This window comes from Camelus ferus, chromosome 4 (assembly GCF_009834535.1).
Source record: "Camelus ferus isolate YT-003-E chromosome 4, BCGSAC_Cfer_1.0, whole genome shotgun sequence".
Lineage (NCBI taxonomy): Eukaryota > Metazoa > Chordata > Mammalia > Artiodactyla > Camelidae > Camelus > Camelus ferus.
The window spans coordinates 65598824-65612584 of record NC_045699.1 but is presented as its reverse complement, the minus strand read 5'-3'; the positions used below and the strand labels follow the sequence as shown (position 1 = coordinate 65612584).

Sequence of the window (13761 nt, the reverse complement as noted above, 5' to 3'; positions counted from 1 at the left end):
GTGTATGAGAGGCAGTTTGGACTGGGAAAAAAGTCAGAAACTTGTGATATTTCCTTCCTTGAGGAGTTATCTTCCCTAGAATTGGTTGGGGGGGAGGGTATTTAAAAAGGTATATTATTTCAATTTTTAAAAGCATTACACTTAAATGGCAGCACACATGGCAATTTCATGATTAAATCAGGCTATACGTAATACATTTTGCACATTTTTCAGTTTCAGAAGTTCATCTACTCACATTAAAGAATATTTGCAAAATAAAAGAAGGCTTACCTACAATCTCAGCACTGTCAGCACTCTGGCATCAGTAGGTTGTAGTGGATTGATGTTAAGTCTGCACGCCTAATGTATGTGTATTTCAGTTTCTTCTAAGCCTCCCCACCCCCGTCCCCAAATATAAAATAGTTTGGGAAATTGAAATCTGCAGTCCTAAATGCTGCCAGCAGGATTTGTGACAGCCATTATTGGCTGGCTCAGGGCACCAGCAGCAGTGATGAGAAAAGTGGGGATGACAGAGCAAAGGAAATAACAGAACAGCAGAGAAAGAAGGGACGAGGAAGATGATCGGTCAAGAGCAGAGGTATAAGCAAGGTGCCCCCTACACACACACACACACACACACACACACTCACACACATGTTGTTTATTAAGAGAAACAAGCTGGAATGGGGTTGCATTAGTTAAGTTAGTGGTTGGTTTTTGCTGTCTCTGTAGCAGCAGCAGCCATCTCCTGCTCTAAGATGCTTTCTTTGCTTCCACCTTCACTGGTTTTTGCTAAGGCTTTTGGCCTCTGTAGACTTGGGAATCCCAGGAGAGAATTTCTGATTGGAGGATCCTGTTTGAAGAATTCTGTGGGGCTATATATACATGAGAGAATAACTGGTTTTGTTGGCCCCACAAAGGTGCCCCTCAGGAACTGAAAGATCTGGTGGGATAAAGATCAGAATGACCGCAGCTGCTGGGTTGCTGAGGATCCCACTTCCAGCAGGGCCTTCTCTCTCCTTCTGTGAGTCTGTAGAGGGCGCTCATGTCACTGGAATCCCACTCACTGGCTTAGGGCAGGCAGAGGAGCAGGAGCCCTGGGTGACCGCTCAGATCTTCTCAGGACTTGAAGTCAGTGAACCTGTTCTTTGATCTCAGGCTCGAATTTTGGGCAGGGCATCCGTGTTTCTCCAGAGATGTTACTTGGACGAGCTCTTTAGTTCAGCTTGCATGTTCGTGGACTCTCACACCCTGGTGTCCTGGGAAGGGGCTACAGCTCAAGTTAAACTCTCTTCGGAAGATGGGTTCATTTTTTGTCCTTGTTGCATAAAGAGCTTGAACTTGGTGTTCCCCAGGTCCCACCCTGCTGCCTCTGCTGCCTGCCTTCTGTTTTCTGAGTGCCTGGTATGTGCCGTCTGTCCTTCAGCTCTCCCTGAAGCCGTGCTGACCCAGCTGGTGTTCCCACAGCTCCTTCTCAGTTATCCATTAGTCCTTATTACACTGCATTGTAGTTACTTGGGTCTGATGCCCCACTGGGCTCTAAGCCCCTGTAGGGCAGGGATCTTGGGGCCTCACCCGTCTCTGCAGCCCTAGCTCCTAGCACAGGACCCTGCAAGTGACAGGCCTTCTTGGATAAGAAATGATTTAATCTACCTTTTCACCAGTAGCTGTCGGAGACTTAGACTTGCTCTTAAAGGGGAAGTAAAAGAGTGATTCATTTCTTTGAATCACTCCAGTGAACATGCAGACTTATTAATGGGAGGCACTATGCTCTTGGGCAAGAGGTTCTCACCCTGGGCTCTGCCATTATTTTCCCAGAACTATTGTGTTTTGGTGTTATTCCCAGCTCCATGATACTGACTTTCTTTATTATGTTACCAGGAAGCAGATTCCCACCATTTTTGGACCTTTTTGATCGGGTGTTTGTGGATTATAGCCCATGGGCCAAATCCGGCCCTACCCACTTTTGTTTGATAAAGTTTTGTTGGCACACAGTCTTGCCCACTTGTGTATGTATTATCTGTGGCTGTTTTGTGCTACCATGACCAAGTTGAGCAGTTACAACAGAGACTGTGTATCCACAAAGCCTAAAATACTTGGCCCTTGACGAGAAAAATTTACCAACCCTTGTTGAGATGATGAATTGCTCTCTGTCAGCCCATAGTCCTCAGCCTAGGCAGTGAGTGTCTGACGTCAAGCAGTGTGTTGAAGAGGGGGTGTGTGCATAAAATGTTTGAAAGGCCTGGGTCCTTCAGTTACCAGCTGAGGAGCCTTAGGCAAATCGCTGAGGTACTTTGAGACCATTTCTTCATTTATAAAACGAGCACTGGAAACAATACCTACCTCACAGGTAGTGTCTTTAATTCTTGTTTCTCGTTTTCTCCCCCTCACTGCTTGTGGACATCAGAGCAGGCCCTCCATGTGACCGTGGATGTTGTTATTGTCATTTTCTTTCTAAGGAGGAGGAAGCCAAGAAGCTGGTGAGTGAAGCCATAGCAGCTGGCGTCTTCAATGACCTGGGGTCTGGAAGTAACATTGATCTCTGTGTCATCAGCAAGAGCAAGCTGGACTTCCTCCGCCCGTACTCAGTGCCCAACAAGAAGGGGACCAGGTGAGTGAAGGAGGCAAGAGTGCTCCTGTGTCCCCTGGCGTCCGTGGCCACCCTTGTTAGATTCGTGGCTTCGGGACAGGGTTTTCTTCATTCTTAGCCCCGTTAAGTAAGGCCCGTGTCCCCAGGCCAGCCTTACTCAACAGACCTTTGAATCATTATTTGCTTTATGACTGTGGACTGCTGTCAGGTGTAGAAAAGTGATATAATTTGTAAATTGTTGAAGAGGGAGGTTGGGTGGAAAGAATCCTAGACGGGGGATTGCGGGGAGACGTTTGAGTCACTTGCTGTCCTTTCTCTAGTCTCTCAGAGACTCCTGAATTCCGTATGAAAGTCTGTGACAAGGTGCATTTCCCAGGACAGCCAGAGCTTCCCGTCAGAGTGGTCCAAGAGTCCTAAACGGTTATCAACCATTGGTTAAGTTAGGTTTGGGGAGCTAACTGGTGCTCCCTACTCTGCAGGGCGCTGAGCAGGCACCGCCCTCTGTGCTGCAGCTCAGCTCATAGCGGGGGCGAGGTTCTAGTTGGTTTGCTGACGACGCTGGAAGGTGCCCAGGCCTGGTAGCCGCGTGTGTGTAGGTGAGCTGCTCATCTGCAGCCCTGCACGGTCCTGACCTCTTTTGGGGCCTGAGCCGTTTGAGAGGTGGCTTCTGAGCTCCGCTTCCAGCTGCCTTCATCTGAGCGTGCACAGCATGTTTATAAGCATGGCCCCACAGCTTGGCCAGGGGACACAAGCACGTCCCCTGCTGCGGTGCTTGCTTTAATTTCCACCACGTGTACTCTATTCCAAATCATGAGTGATTCACAAGTGAAAAACAGAACACAGAGAACCAGCAGGTGTTCCCTGCAGTGTGTGCACAGCATTGTGGAGACGCGTGCGTTCATGACGGGCCGGGCAGCACAGCAGAGCGCTCCGGCCCGGGCGGGACATGCCGTTGCCTGGTGTGGTGCTTTGGGCACCTGTCTTGGAATGATGGAGCTAATTGAGGTGACCAGGAATGAGCCTGTGGAATTCCTTAGGCAGGAGGGGAAGCAACCTCTCAGGCCTGGGGCTGTGTTGGGGAGCTCCCTGAAGGCCAGGTACCCCTGCTTGGCTCACTTCCCCCATTACTTGCAAGATGCTGAATGATTTGAACAAGTCCATGGTGAAGAGATGGGGAAGGGGGAGGTGGTTACACTTTCCAGACTGTACATTGTCCTCAGTGAGGACTCTGGAAGCCACGTTTGAGCCGTTGACAAGCAGTGTCTGTGGTCTGCACGCAGAGCCTGTGCTCGGTGCAGGAGTCCTGGTCCAGAGGGGAGTGTGGCCGTGGCTCATCATCCTTCCTTGGGATGGAGCCACTCCTCTGTAAAGGAGACCGTAATGCACAGGAACAAAATGAAAGGACCCCGGCGGCTAGTTGTGAAGATCAGTGAGGTGGGTGAAAGGTGCCAGGCCCGCGGCAGGTGTCAGTACCAGCCCCCTGGGCGGAGCTGCCCCCCTCCGGCCCGGGCACTGCAGCAGCAGCATCTGCACTCTGGACTCTTACCGCCATCTTTTCTGCCAGTGACTGATGGCCACACCTGGGTTAGGGGGCCCGGTTCCCAGAGAAGAGTCAGGGCCGGGGCAGAGCCTTAGGTCTGGGCCGGCGTCCTGCGCCCAGTCCCAGTGTGGGACCTGACCGTGCGAGCTCCCACGGGCTCCTCTGCACTCAGCCCTCTGTTACCCGTTTTGCAGCCCACTGTTGCCTCAGGTAGAAGCCCTCCCCTCCCTTCATGCTGCCAAAACCAGGTGCCTTTACCCAGGGTGGTGAGGGGGCTCTGTGTGTCCATACCTCCCACAGATGTGTGGTGCAGGTGAGTCAGGCGCACAGGAGTCACCTGGGGCTCTGGCTGCAAAACCACAAGCTGCCAAGGGTCCATCCAGTGTGGGGGCAGGAGCACCGTTGTCACCCCAGCAGGGCAGAGGTGTGCGCATCTTTAAAAGGTGCCTCTGCTTGGATCCTTTAAGAGAGTGTGGAGGGGACTATGGGAAGGCCAGCTGTCCTCTGCTGCTCAAACTCCTGAATTTGTACGGAGCTCTGTTACACATCATCTTCTCTTTTCTGCTTCCTGCTACCTCTTTGAGCACAAGCTCTCATTTAAGAGGTTGGCTTTTCAAAGGAGCGTGTGGTCATGGCACAGCCAGCAGTCTTCTTAGTCCATGCCAGGTTGACAGGGATAACGACCCAGTAGGGAACAGACCAGGGGAACAGTTGCATTTGTGCTGCTGTTTGACAGTGTTGTAATTCCTATGAAATTAGCTGTTCAAATACGTATCCCATAGGCTGCCTTGTGCTCAGAGAAACCTGTCAGAGTCACCTTAGAAACGTAGCTTTTGGTGTGTCCTAGTGGTGACCTACCGTGCCCTGCAGACAGTCAGCTCTCCCTTCTTGAGTCTCTGGTGTGTGGTCAAAAGTGACAGGCCGAGAGTCTGGCTGTGGGTCATTTTTATACTGTTTATACTTCCAAATATTTTTAAAGAGTTGAAGGTAATGGTTATGTCATCCTTGTTACAAGAGAAGGGTGATGGCAGCTCAGTGAAAGGCTTTGCTTCCTGCCGGTTACTGAAAGGTGCTTTAGGGAGACTGAAGCTTGAAGGCAAGAGCTCAGATGCTTTCCAGCATCTTCTGGGGGTGGTAGGTGGGGAAGGAAATTTGAGTGTCTACTCAGTGCCACGTGCTCTCTTTATCTCTTTCTGTGAACATCCTATCTACCAGGTACCCCCATTTGGTAGCACTTGAGAGACGAGGAAAGTGAACCTTGGGGCAGCTGAACTCCCCTCAAAGGCCGCAGAAGTGGGGATTGGAAGAGCAGGATCCCAGGCCAGGCCTGCTCACTGCCTGGACACTTACCCCTCTCTCCAGCCCTCCGTCGGGCCTCTGGGGGGATCCTAACGCTGCTTTTGTTTTTCTTTCACTAGGTTTGGCCGGTACAGGTGTGAGAAAGGGACCACTGCGGTCCTCACTGAAAAAGTCACTACCCTGGAATTTGAGGTGCTGGAAGAAACAGTCCAAACAATGGACACTTCCTGAGTGGTGTCGGTGGATGGCTGGTTACTGCTCTAGAAGACTGGGGGCAGTGGAGGCTCCCCCTGTAAGACATTCAGCCAGTGTTTGCTGAATGAACCCAATAAAAAATGAAAACCAACTTAAGTGGCTGTGGTCTGGGGGCTGTGTGGTTTTTTGGCTGCTAAGGCCCATCGACCTGGCTTCCCCTTTAGGACATTAAGCCCTCCCCGAGTGCTGCTCTGCGTTCAGGTGGGTGTAAGCAACCTGACCCTCCTAGAAACAGACGAGGCCTCATTTGTTGCAGGAAGTCAGACTGGGTTACTCTGATTCTTCAGATAAACATTTATTACACCCACCCCTGGTGCGTGCTTACTTTCTCGTGGTCCCAGGTTTTTGTTTTGTTTTTGTTTTGTTATGTTTTAGGATGAGTGCAGCACAGTCTTCCCCTGCCCCACCGGCAGCCAAGTAGGAAAGAAAGAGAGATGATCGGTTCTAAGTACCATGAAAAAGCAGGTAGGTGGACAGTTCGCTTTGCCATAGCTGCATGAAACTCGGGTGCCCTCCCTCCAGTTCCTCCAGTTTCATGGAAGTCAGAGGAATGCTTTGGGGCTCACTACCTGTAATAATGAGGATACGATCATTTCTCAAACACTCAGGCCTGGTGAGTGGTTGAAATTGTACACTTCTAGAGGGTCCCAGTAGTAGGCAGAACAGTTCTCGTGGGCTTGCAGGTGGATGGCGTGCAGGAAGCAAGTTCATCTGTGTCCAAGGCTGGCACTGCCAAGGGAGACAGGCAGTAGGGGCTCTGAGAGGCATAAGCAGAATACTTGCAAAAAATCTGTCCAGAATCAGAAAAACTTCCAGTGGTGAGTGCCAGACAGGGGACAGGGTCTGGCTGCCTCCCTTGTTAACTGCCAGAAGTGGGGTGCAGAGAACAATGGAATTATTTAGGACAGCATCTTGGCTGACGATTTATTAAAATTATCTGGGAAGCTTAAAAAAATTCCCAGATTACTCAATGTCTGGGGCCCAAGAAATTGTGTTTTTATAGGTGGCTCAAGAAATTGTGCTGCAATGTGGAGCTGTTTTAAAATTATTCGTGAATTGTACTCTTTCACAGAAGGAAGCCCTCTTACCCCGTTTTATTTCAATCATGGAGAATGAGTACAAAGCAAAGGTTGCATCTGAAGAAAATCTCTCAAATCCAACAGTCTTACAGTAGAACAGAGTTCACACATGGAAACAAAGCAGTGGCCCAGCCCAAATCCTTCTATCCCCAGGGAGGCCGGTTTAGAGCCCCGGACAGGACATCAGGGGAGAGGGCAGGCCTGTGCTCTGTCCCAGGGATGAACTGTCACTAAGTCAGTGGATGACACTTCAGACCATTTGGGGATTAACTTGAGTATAAAAACAAAATTCAGACTGTTTCCTTCAGAGCTTGAGTTTTCCTTAAGTTCACATTTATAAATTAGTCTTCACAGTTAATCCTATTTGGGAATGAGAAATAAATGAACACATTCCTGGTTTCCTACAAATAATACAGTTGTACATTAACTCTTGACTTACATGGTCCATGGACTTCAGTTTTGTGAAGGGGTGAGTGGCTGCCACTTTTGGAACATCTCCAGCGTGCTAGATAACTTACATATTTTATTTCAAATTCTGTCAGCAACCCTGAAGGTAGATGTTATCAGTCCCATTTTACAGATGAGGGAACAGGCTCAGAGAGGCCACGAAGCTCGCTGCTAAAAGTTGCAGAACCAGAACTTGTACAGAGAACAGCCTGAGGGCAAAGCCCGTATAGTTTCCATATCCTGTGTTTCCTTCTCATGGAGGAAAACACTTTTAACACTGATCATTCAAGGCACTGCCAGCATTCAAGCAGGCAGTGTTGCCTGGGACATAGCAGGTGTTCAGGAGAAGACGGCCGAGCCAACTGCACAGAAAACACTCATGGCTTTCAAATAATATTTGCCCCTGTGCCAGATGCTGGGTTCTCCTCATCGTCATTCATCAGGTTACAAACGTAGATAAAAATATTAGGAAAATCTCCACTCTACTTAAAAAAAATGATTTCCACTTTGTCCCTTTACAACAGAGTAAATGAAGCACACAGCTTGACTGTTTGAAAAGATTCTAAGAGCTAAACAGAACTTGCTACTAACCATTTTCAAAGGCTCACTACAAATCACACAGTCTCCTGCGACTCTCCTGTTAGTACAGACCTTGACAGGCCATTGAAAGGGTTATCCTAAAGATTCACATTACAAGCCAGATACAAGGGGTGCATCAGTGGCTCGCTGAACCACCCGCCCTGTTAACCCAGCTGAGAGTGTCCACAACAGTTTAAAGAAAGGACTTGCGAAGTTGACCACCAATGATGTGACCAGTGCCCCTCCCCCAGCAGCCCTACGTTCAGCGTCTGCTGTAAAGCCCGGCCCCCCTTTGGGGACCTGCTGAACCCTCTTGGTTGGTCTCGGCTACCAGGTGGCCACTCTGGAGAGAAGACTCAGGCAAGGCAGAGCGGTGTGGCTTCCGATGAGGCCCGCTGTGTCCGCGCTCAGGTGCTCGAAGTCCACACGTGCATCTGTTTGGCAACCTGGTGCACGTACCCGATGTCGGGTCTCTGGTTGGGGTCGGGGTAGATGCACATACTGACCAGTTCTCGTAACTGCAACAGAGAGGATGATGCATGTTATGCTTAAGCAGCCTTGTTGAGGCTCTGCGTTAACTCATGTAAACCCTCGCAGCTACTAGAAGGTGAGGAGTGACCTTAAGGCAGGCGAGTAGTGGGTGCGGAGTCACAGTCCCCAGGGCAGAGCTGGGACCAGTCCTAGGCCTCTCTGGCCCCAAAGGCCATGCTTTGAGACCTTGAGAATGGTTACCTCCAAATAATTTTGAACTTTCAACTGTCTACACTACTGGGCAAATCTGTGTACTGTGCGCGCGCGCGCGCGCGCGCGTGTGTGTGTGTGTGTGTGTGTGTGTGTATGTCTGCTGTCAGTCATACAGATGCCCAAACCAGAGGAGAAGACTCAAGGCAAGGGCTTATTGATCATAATAAATGCATTAACATGCAGCAGGGCTGCAGTCTGCCCACCCCCTGGCCTCTTTATTGTGCTCATGAAAGACGGAGCTTTTAATTATACAGACACTGAAGGCTGCTCCTGCCTCAGGGTGGGGGAGGGGCGCCTTGCGCCTCTGATCGCCTCCATTCTTCTGATAGCCAGAGTGCCAATTATTTTAATGGTAATTAAAATAATGACCTTAAAAAGCCTACATCTTAACTTGTATCACTGGGCTCACTGCAATTTTTTTCATTTAAATACCTGCTGCGTGAGGGGCTGCGGGGCAGCAGCAGGCAGAGGGGAGTCGTGAATAAGAGGGCTCATGTGGACTCGGCGGCCATGCGCAGGGAGTCTGGGGAGGGCACAAGGGTCACACGGGGGCCCGGGTTACTGCACACACTCCGTGTTTCACTCCTGAGGTGTCCAGGCTGAGGGGCCTGGGGTGCCTCCCGCTGGGAGAGGCTCCAGCCCAAGTGCTGCCTTTTGGGGATTCCACCACTTTATCAACACTGGGAAGCCCCCGGCCAGATGCACCTGAGCCTGCAGCCGGCTCGGATGCTCCTAGAGCCCGAGGTTGCCCCTGGTGAGAGGTCCTCTTTAGAACCTTACAGTATTCAGGAGAAGGTAGCTATGTTGGCCTCTGACGGTTAAAGTGCCCAAGAAAACCAGATTGAGGTGAGATCTATGTGACCCGAATTGCTCATCACTGAGTAGACTACACAGACAGCAACACTGCCCGTTTGAAAATTTCAGCAGAGAAAGTGTCTTATTTCCGTTTCTAAGAGGTGGTTTAACTTCAGAAGTGAGGTGTGCTGCAGCGCTAAGAATCAGCACCTCTAGACGCTGCACGCGGCTGGCGAAAGCCAGGTCTGGGGAGCAGGAGTGCATGAGGGCGGAAGGCTGACTTGGGAGGAAACTTCACTTGGGCTTCAGAACCAAAAGGCAGAGGTTACTGTTCCCATTTATAGATGGGAAACTGAGGCACAGAGAAGTTGTCATTTGCTCCAAGTTGCATGGCTCCTTAACAGATTCCAACAAACAAAATTCCAAATCCAAACAAAAGATGGGAAAGAAACACCAAATGCAACTATAAACTTGCTGAACAACTCTGACTAGATTTTCCTTTCCTGTCAACTTCCACTCCAGAGCATAAGTATTTCTTCCAAAGGGACACAGAACTCTGCAGCCACTGAAGCAAAAGCCACGCGAGAAAGAGCACCGACCACTGAGCAGCTCTGTAGGAACGTGAGCTCCCAACCCTCACTCTGGTGGCTGGGGGTTCACAGAGCTGGCAAGCCGGGCATTGGGAACACAGGCTGACGACCCAGGCGGCCTGCCTGGACGTAGGCTTAGCACGTATCGGGACGCCTGGTCGCTACGGTTTGGCCAGCTCAGGCCTAGGCCCCTGGTGGCCAAGGGCTGCTCCTTCAGAGCCTTCAGGACTGTGGTCAGCAGCACAGACCTTGCCACACCCCAGCTGGGCCACGGACAAGGCGTGCCCTCAAGAAGCAGGATGGCACAGGGTCACCTGGGTCAAACCTTGCCTTCACCTGCAAGCTATGTGACCTTGGGCAAGTTACTTAGCCAGTCTGTCTCAGTTTCCTTCCTGGTAAAATGAAAATGGGGGTGGATTCAACACAGTAAGTCATCAATCTGATCTGCTATTACTGTGAGGCAGTGGCCTGTGGTCCTGCAGGGTGGGACCTCAGACTCCCTATCACACCCACTAGCGTTGACCTTGAACAGAAGTAACAATAATAGTTGTTCCGTAATGGAGCATTCACTCTGAGCCAGGCCCTCTGCTACCTCCAGCGGCTGCTTTGGCTGGTGGTGGTAGTAAACGTGAGGCTGGTGCTGGACCGAGCATGTCACGTGCATCACCTCAATGCTTACACTGATCCTGTGAGGTAGGTCCAGGATCGTCCCCATTTTACAGATGAGGAAACGGAGGGTTCAGTAACTCAGCCAAGAACAGTGAGGGGAGTGTGTAAACCTGTGCATCTGTCTACACCCTAACCATGCTGTGCTGTAAACCTGTCATTTCATCCTCACATGTTATCCGTGAAGGCAGAAGTATTAACCCTGTTTTCAAGATGAGGGAACTGAGGGAGATGACACTCTCACGCAGCCTTACCTGTCACAGCCTGATGGCCGGACCTATCAGACTCTGTGCCCAGGGCCCCTGCACTCAGTGTGAAATATTGAAAATAAAAGACCAAGGGGTGTGTCTTAGGTCTGTGACAGCAAGACCAGTCTACTGGCTGTGGTTTCCTGTCACAGGAGCGGAGAGGCCGCCAGTGGTGGTTGGGGGCCAGCCAAGGCCCTGCCACCCACTGCTGTCTGACACCACATGAGCCCATCTCCAGGACCCACAGCAGGGAACCTCATACTCTGGGTTGGGAGCCTAGTGGGCAGAAGTGTGCCGGGGGGTGGGCCGCAGCCCTGCTGTCCAGAGGCCCACATGGGTCCCTGAAACCTCTTCTGTAAAATCAATCTACTTTTTTCCCTCTGAGTCACTTTCCCAGAAATCTTCCTTCTCCACCCTGTTAAGTGAACCCAAGCTCAGCCCCGCAGCTGTGGGACCTGGGAACGGCCCCTCCTGGAGCCGTGCAGGTGGGGAGCGCACCAGGCCCAGCCCTCGGGCAGCAGACGCACCTTCTCCGAGTAATGTTCTTCAGGGAGCGGTGGGTAGTCACACTGCTCGATCTTCTGGCAGAGGGAGAAGAGATTCATTTTGTCCCCATAGAAGGGACTCTGGAGAGCTGCCATCTGCAACGAGGGATGAGAGATGGGTTTTCAGCCTTGAGGTCCAGGGGCAAAGGGCCTCTCCGACCAGCGCTTCCTTGGTCGCCCTGCAGCGGCTGTCTGGCAGCCCCCCCACATCCTGAGGAAGTTGGGGTTCAGCTGCAAGTGGCAATTTTAACACGATCCTTGTTCGATAAGCAAATTAAATGGGACAGAGGGTTCAGTGACAAAACTACAGACAACAAGGAAGGGCCAGCCTCACACCTCGGCTCCCAGAGCCAGCTTCTGGTCGCACGCACACAGCAGATGGGGACACAGGAGCTGTGCTTGGGGCCGGGAGCTGGTACTTGGTGCGCAGTCCGATGTTTCCAGAAAGCAAATCCACAGACACCCATGGGAGGGTGTCTATTTGGGAAACTACTTACCTGAGGACTAACCCTTGGGCCGGGGAGTGGGCAGTGAGGCATTTCTGTTTTTGGCTTTCACTCTGGCTGCTGTCGCCAGCCCATTACAGAGCGGCTGTGAGAAAGCCTGGCGTCTGGGGCAGTGGCTGCTGCTGTCTGCGGAAGCAGGTGCCCAGCCATCATCGGGGGGGGAGGCAGAAGGAGGAAGGCAGGCTGCCTGGCTGCCCTTGAATGAGGGGCCCTGGACCCTCTGCTTCACATAAGTTCCAGGGTGGAAGCTTCCCGAAGCCAGGCTCTGCATTCTCTCGCTGGGGCTCTGGCCTTTGGCTTCCTCATCCATAAAATGGACGAGGCTCCACCTGCAGGGCTGAGGCCCCCCAACCTGAGCTGCCACCCTGAAGGCAGGCCCTCTCCTTGGGGACTCTGCTGGTGGCCCTGGCGGGTTCTCACCCAGGCAGGGAACTATCTACCTTGATTAGCCTCCTGCTAATCAAGGGCCGCCGGGGAACTGCGGCCGCCTGCCTGTCCGTTCGGCCCAGGGTCCCTTTGAGGAGCTGCACTGCCAGGACCACTCTGCCCAGGCTCTGCGGGGGCACTGCGGGACACCGAGGAATGCTCACCCCCTTCTGGACCCAGAGGGTGGGCCAGCGAGCCCCAACTCAGCGCAGGGAGGAACCCGTGGGAGCCCACCAGCTTGAGTTTCCTGGTCCGCCCCCATCCTCTGTTCACCCCCGTGAACAGGTCGGGTGAGCCCCGGAGCAGGGCCTGCCTCCTTCAGAAGAGCCCAGGCAGTGTCCCTAGGTTGCCAAATGGCCTTTGGAGAGGCCATGTAGCCTGGAGATTTGGGGGTTTCCTCTGACCCAGGTCAGGAGTCTGCCTGGGGCAGCACCTGTGGGCCCAGGCGCCTGGGCCATGGCTGGGAGCTTTCAGATGGGCATCTAGCCTTCCCTCGCTCCTCCCACCGACCAGGCGCCTGGGTCCCTCTGAGGAGGCCTGGGAACTTGTCTGACTGTGAAGCCCACCCTGTGGGAAGGCTGCAGGGAGCGGCCCTGGCACTTGGCAGGGCAGGATGAGAACACAGAGGCCCTGCCCCCGTGGACTCCAACAGTCGGGCTGGGAACTGGCTTTACCATCTAGTATGCAAAATGGCATTGCTAGGGTGAAGCATTTCTAATAATTAAGATGAGAAACTTGGGTACAAAGGGTTAATTGAGCAGTTTCAAAAGGACATCTGTTGCCACAGCAGAGAGCAGCTGGGGCACCAGGGTGGGCACTTGTCGTGATCTGGTGCCCTTCAAACCATGCAGGAGGAGTCAGATGGATTTTCCTGGAAAGTGTTTCTGTTCAGAGTAGGAAGGATGTTTAAACGCTGGCCCCACAACACGGGCTCCGGTCTTTCATGTGTCTGACCTGGAAGAGGGACTGGGTGATCCTTTCAACAAGCCAGCCTGATCTGATCTGCACAAATCTTGCTATCTGGGGCTTCCAAAGGGCCCCAGGATGGCAGGGCATGAGCCCTGTATCAGCATCTCCTTCAGATGGCCTCTCCATCCTTTCTTTCCGTCACTTTCCCCGTGCTGCTTCAGAAGAGCTCTCTGCACAGGGTCGGCAGTGGGCTATGCAGAGAAGTCATCTCAGTCTCCCTGGCTCACGGTGGCTTCTCCATCCGTAAATGCAGGTTCTCGTGGAAGCAGCATCCCTGCCTGCTCCCCCTCCAGCTGCGGCCACGGGCCTTCCACCCAGATCAGCGTACTGGGCTGTGAACGAACCTCTGGGGCTGCTTGAGACGGTGGGATTAGAACGATTACCCCGGTTGTCGAGATCTCGTACCGGCGACCACCCACCTCTGACTGGTTGAAGCAGAGGAGAAACTGCCGTTTGGGGCTGATACTGGTTGCCGTGTTAGAACGGCCAAAGCCACGGCTCTCT

General features: G+C 52.3%; 2 protein-coding genes across 11 annotated transcripts in view; one reads left to right on the top strand and one right to left on the bottom strand.

The window, feature by feature from the left end:
• Positions 1-5759, top strand: part of PSMB7 (proteasome 20S subunit beta 7) — a 55934-nt gene extending 50175 nt beyond the window's left edge. Inside the window, exons 7-8 of one of the 2 annotated variants that reach the window (XM_006187731.2) lie at positions 2439-2590; positions 5528-5759. In XM_006187731.2, coding sequence (XP_006187793.1) covers positions 2439-2590; positions 5528-5639 — 264 coding nt within the window. In that variant the 3' untranslated portion in view covers positions 5640-5759. Of the gene's footprint in view, positions 1-2438; positions 2591-3048; positions 5018-5527 lie in introns of those variants that run through there. The other variant, XM_032478414.1, reaches the window with a different exon arrangement.
• Positions 5760-6731: 972 nt separating this feature from the next.
• The window catches only part of NEK6 (NIMA related kinase 6), an 82905-nt gene continuing 75875 nt past the window's right edge, over positions 6732-13761 (bottom strand). For 8 of the 9 annotated variants that reach the window (XM_032478411.1, XM_014561796.2, XM_032478409.1 and 5 more), the window contains 2 exons: positions 11339-11452; positions 6732-8286 (listed from right to left, as the gene is read on the bottom strand). In XM_032478411.1, the coding sequence (XP_032334302.1) occupies positions 8176-8286; positions 11339-11452 (225 nt within the window). In that variant the 3' untranslated portion in view covers positions 6732-8175. The remainder of the gene's footprint in view (positions 8287-11338; positions 11453-13761) is intronic. The other variant, XM_032478413.1, reaches the window with a different exon arrangement.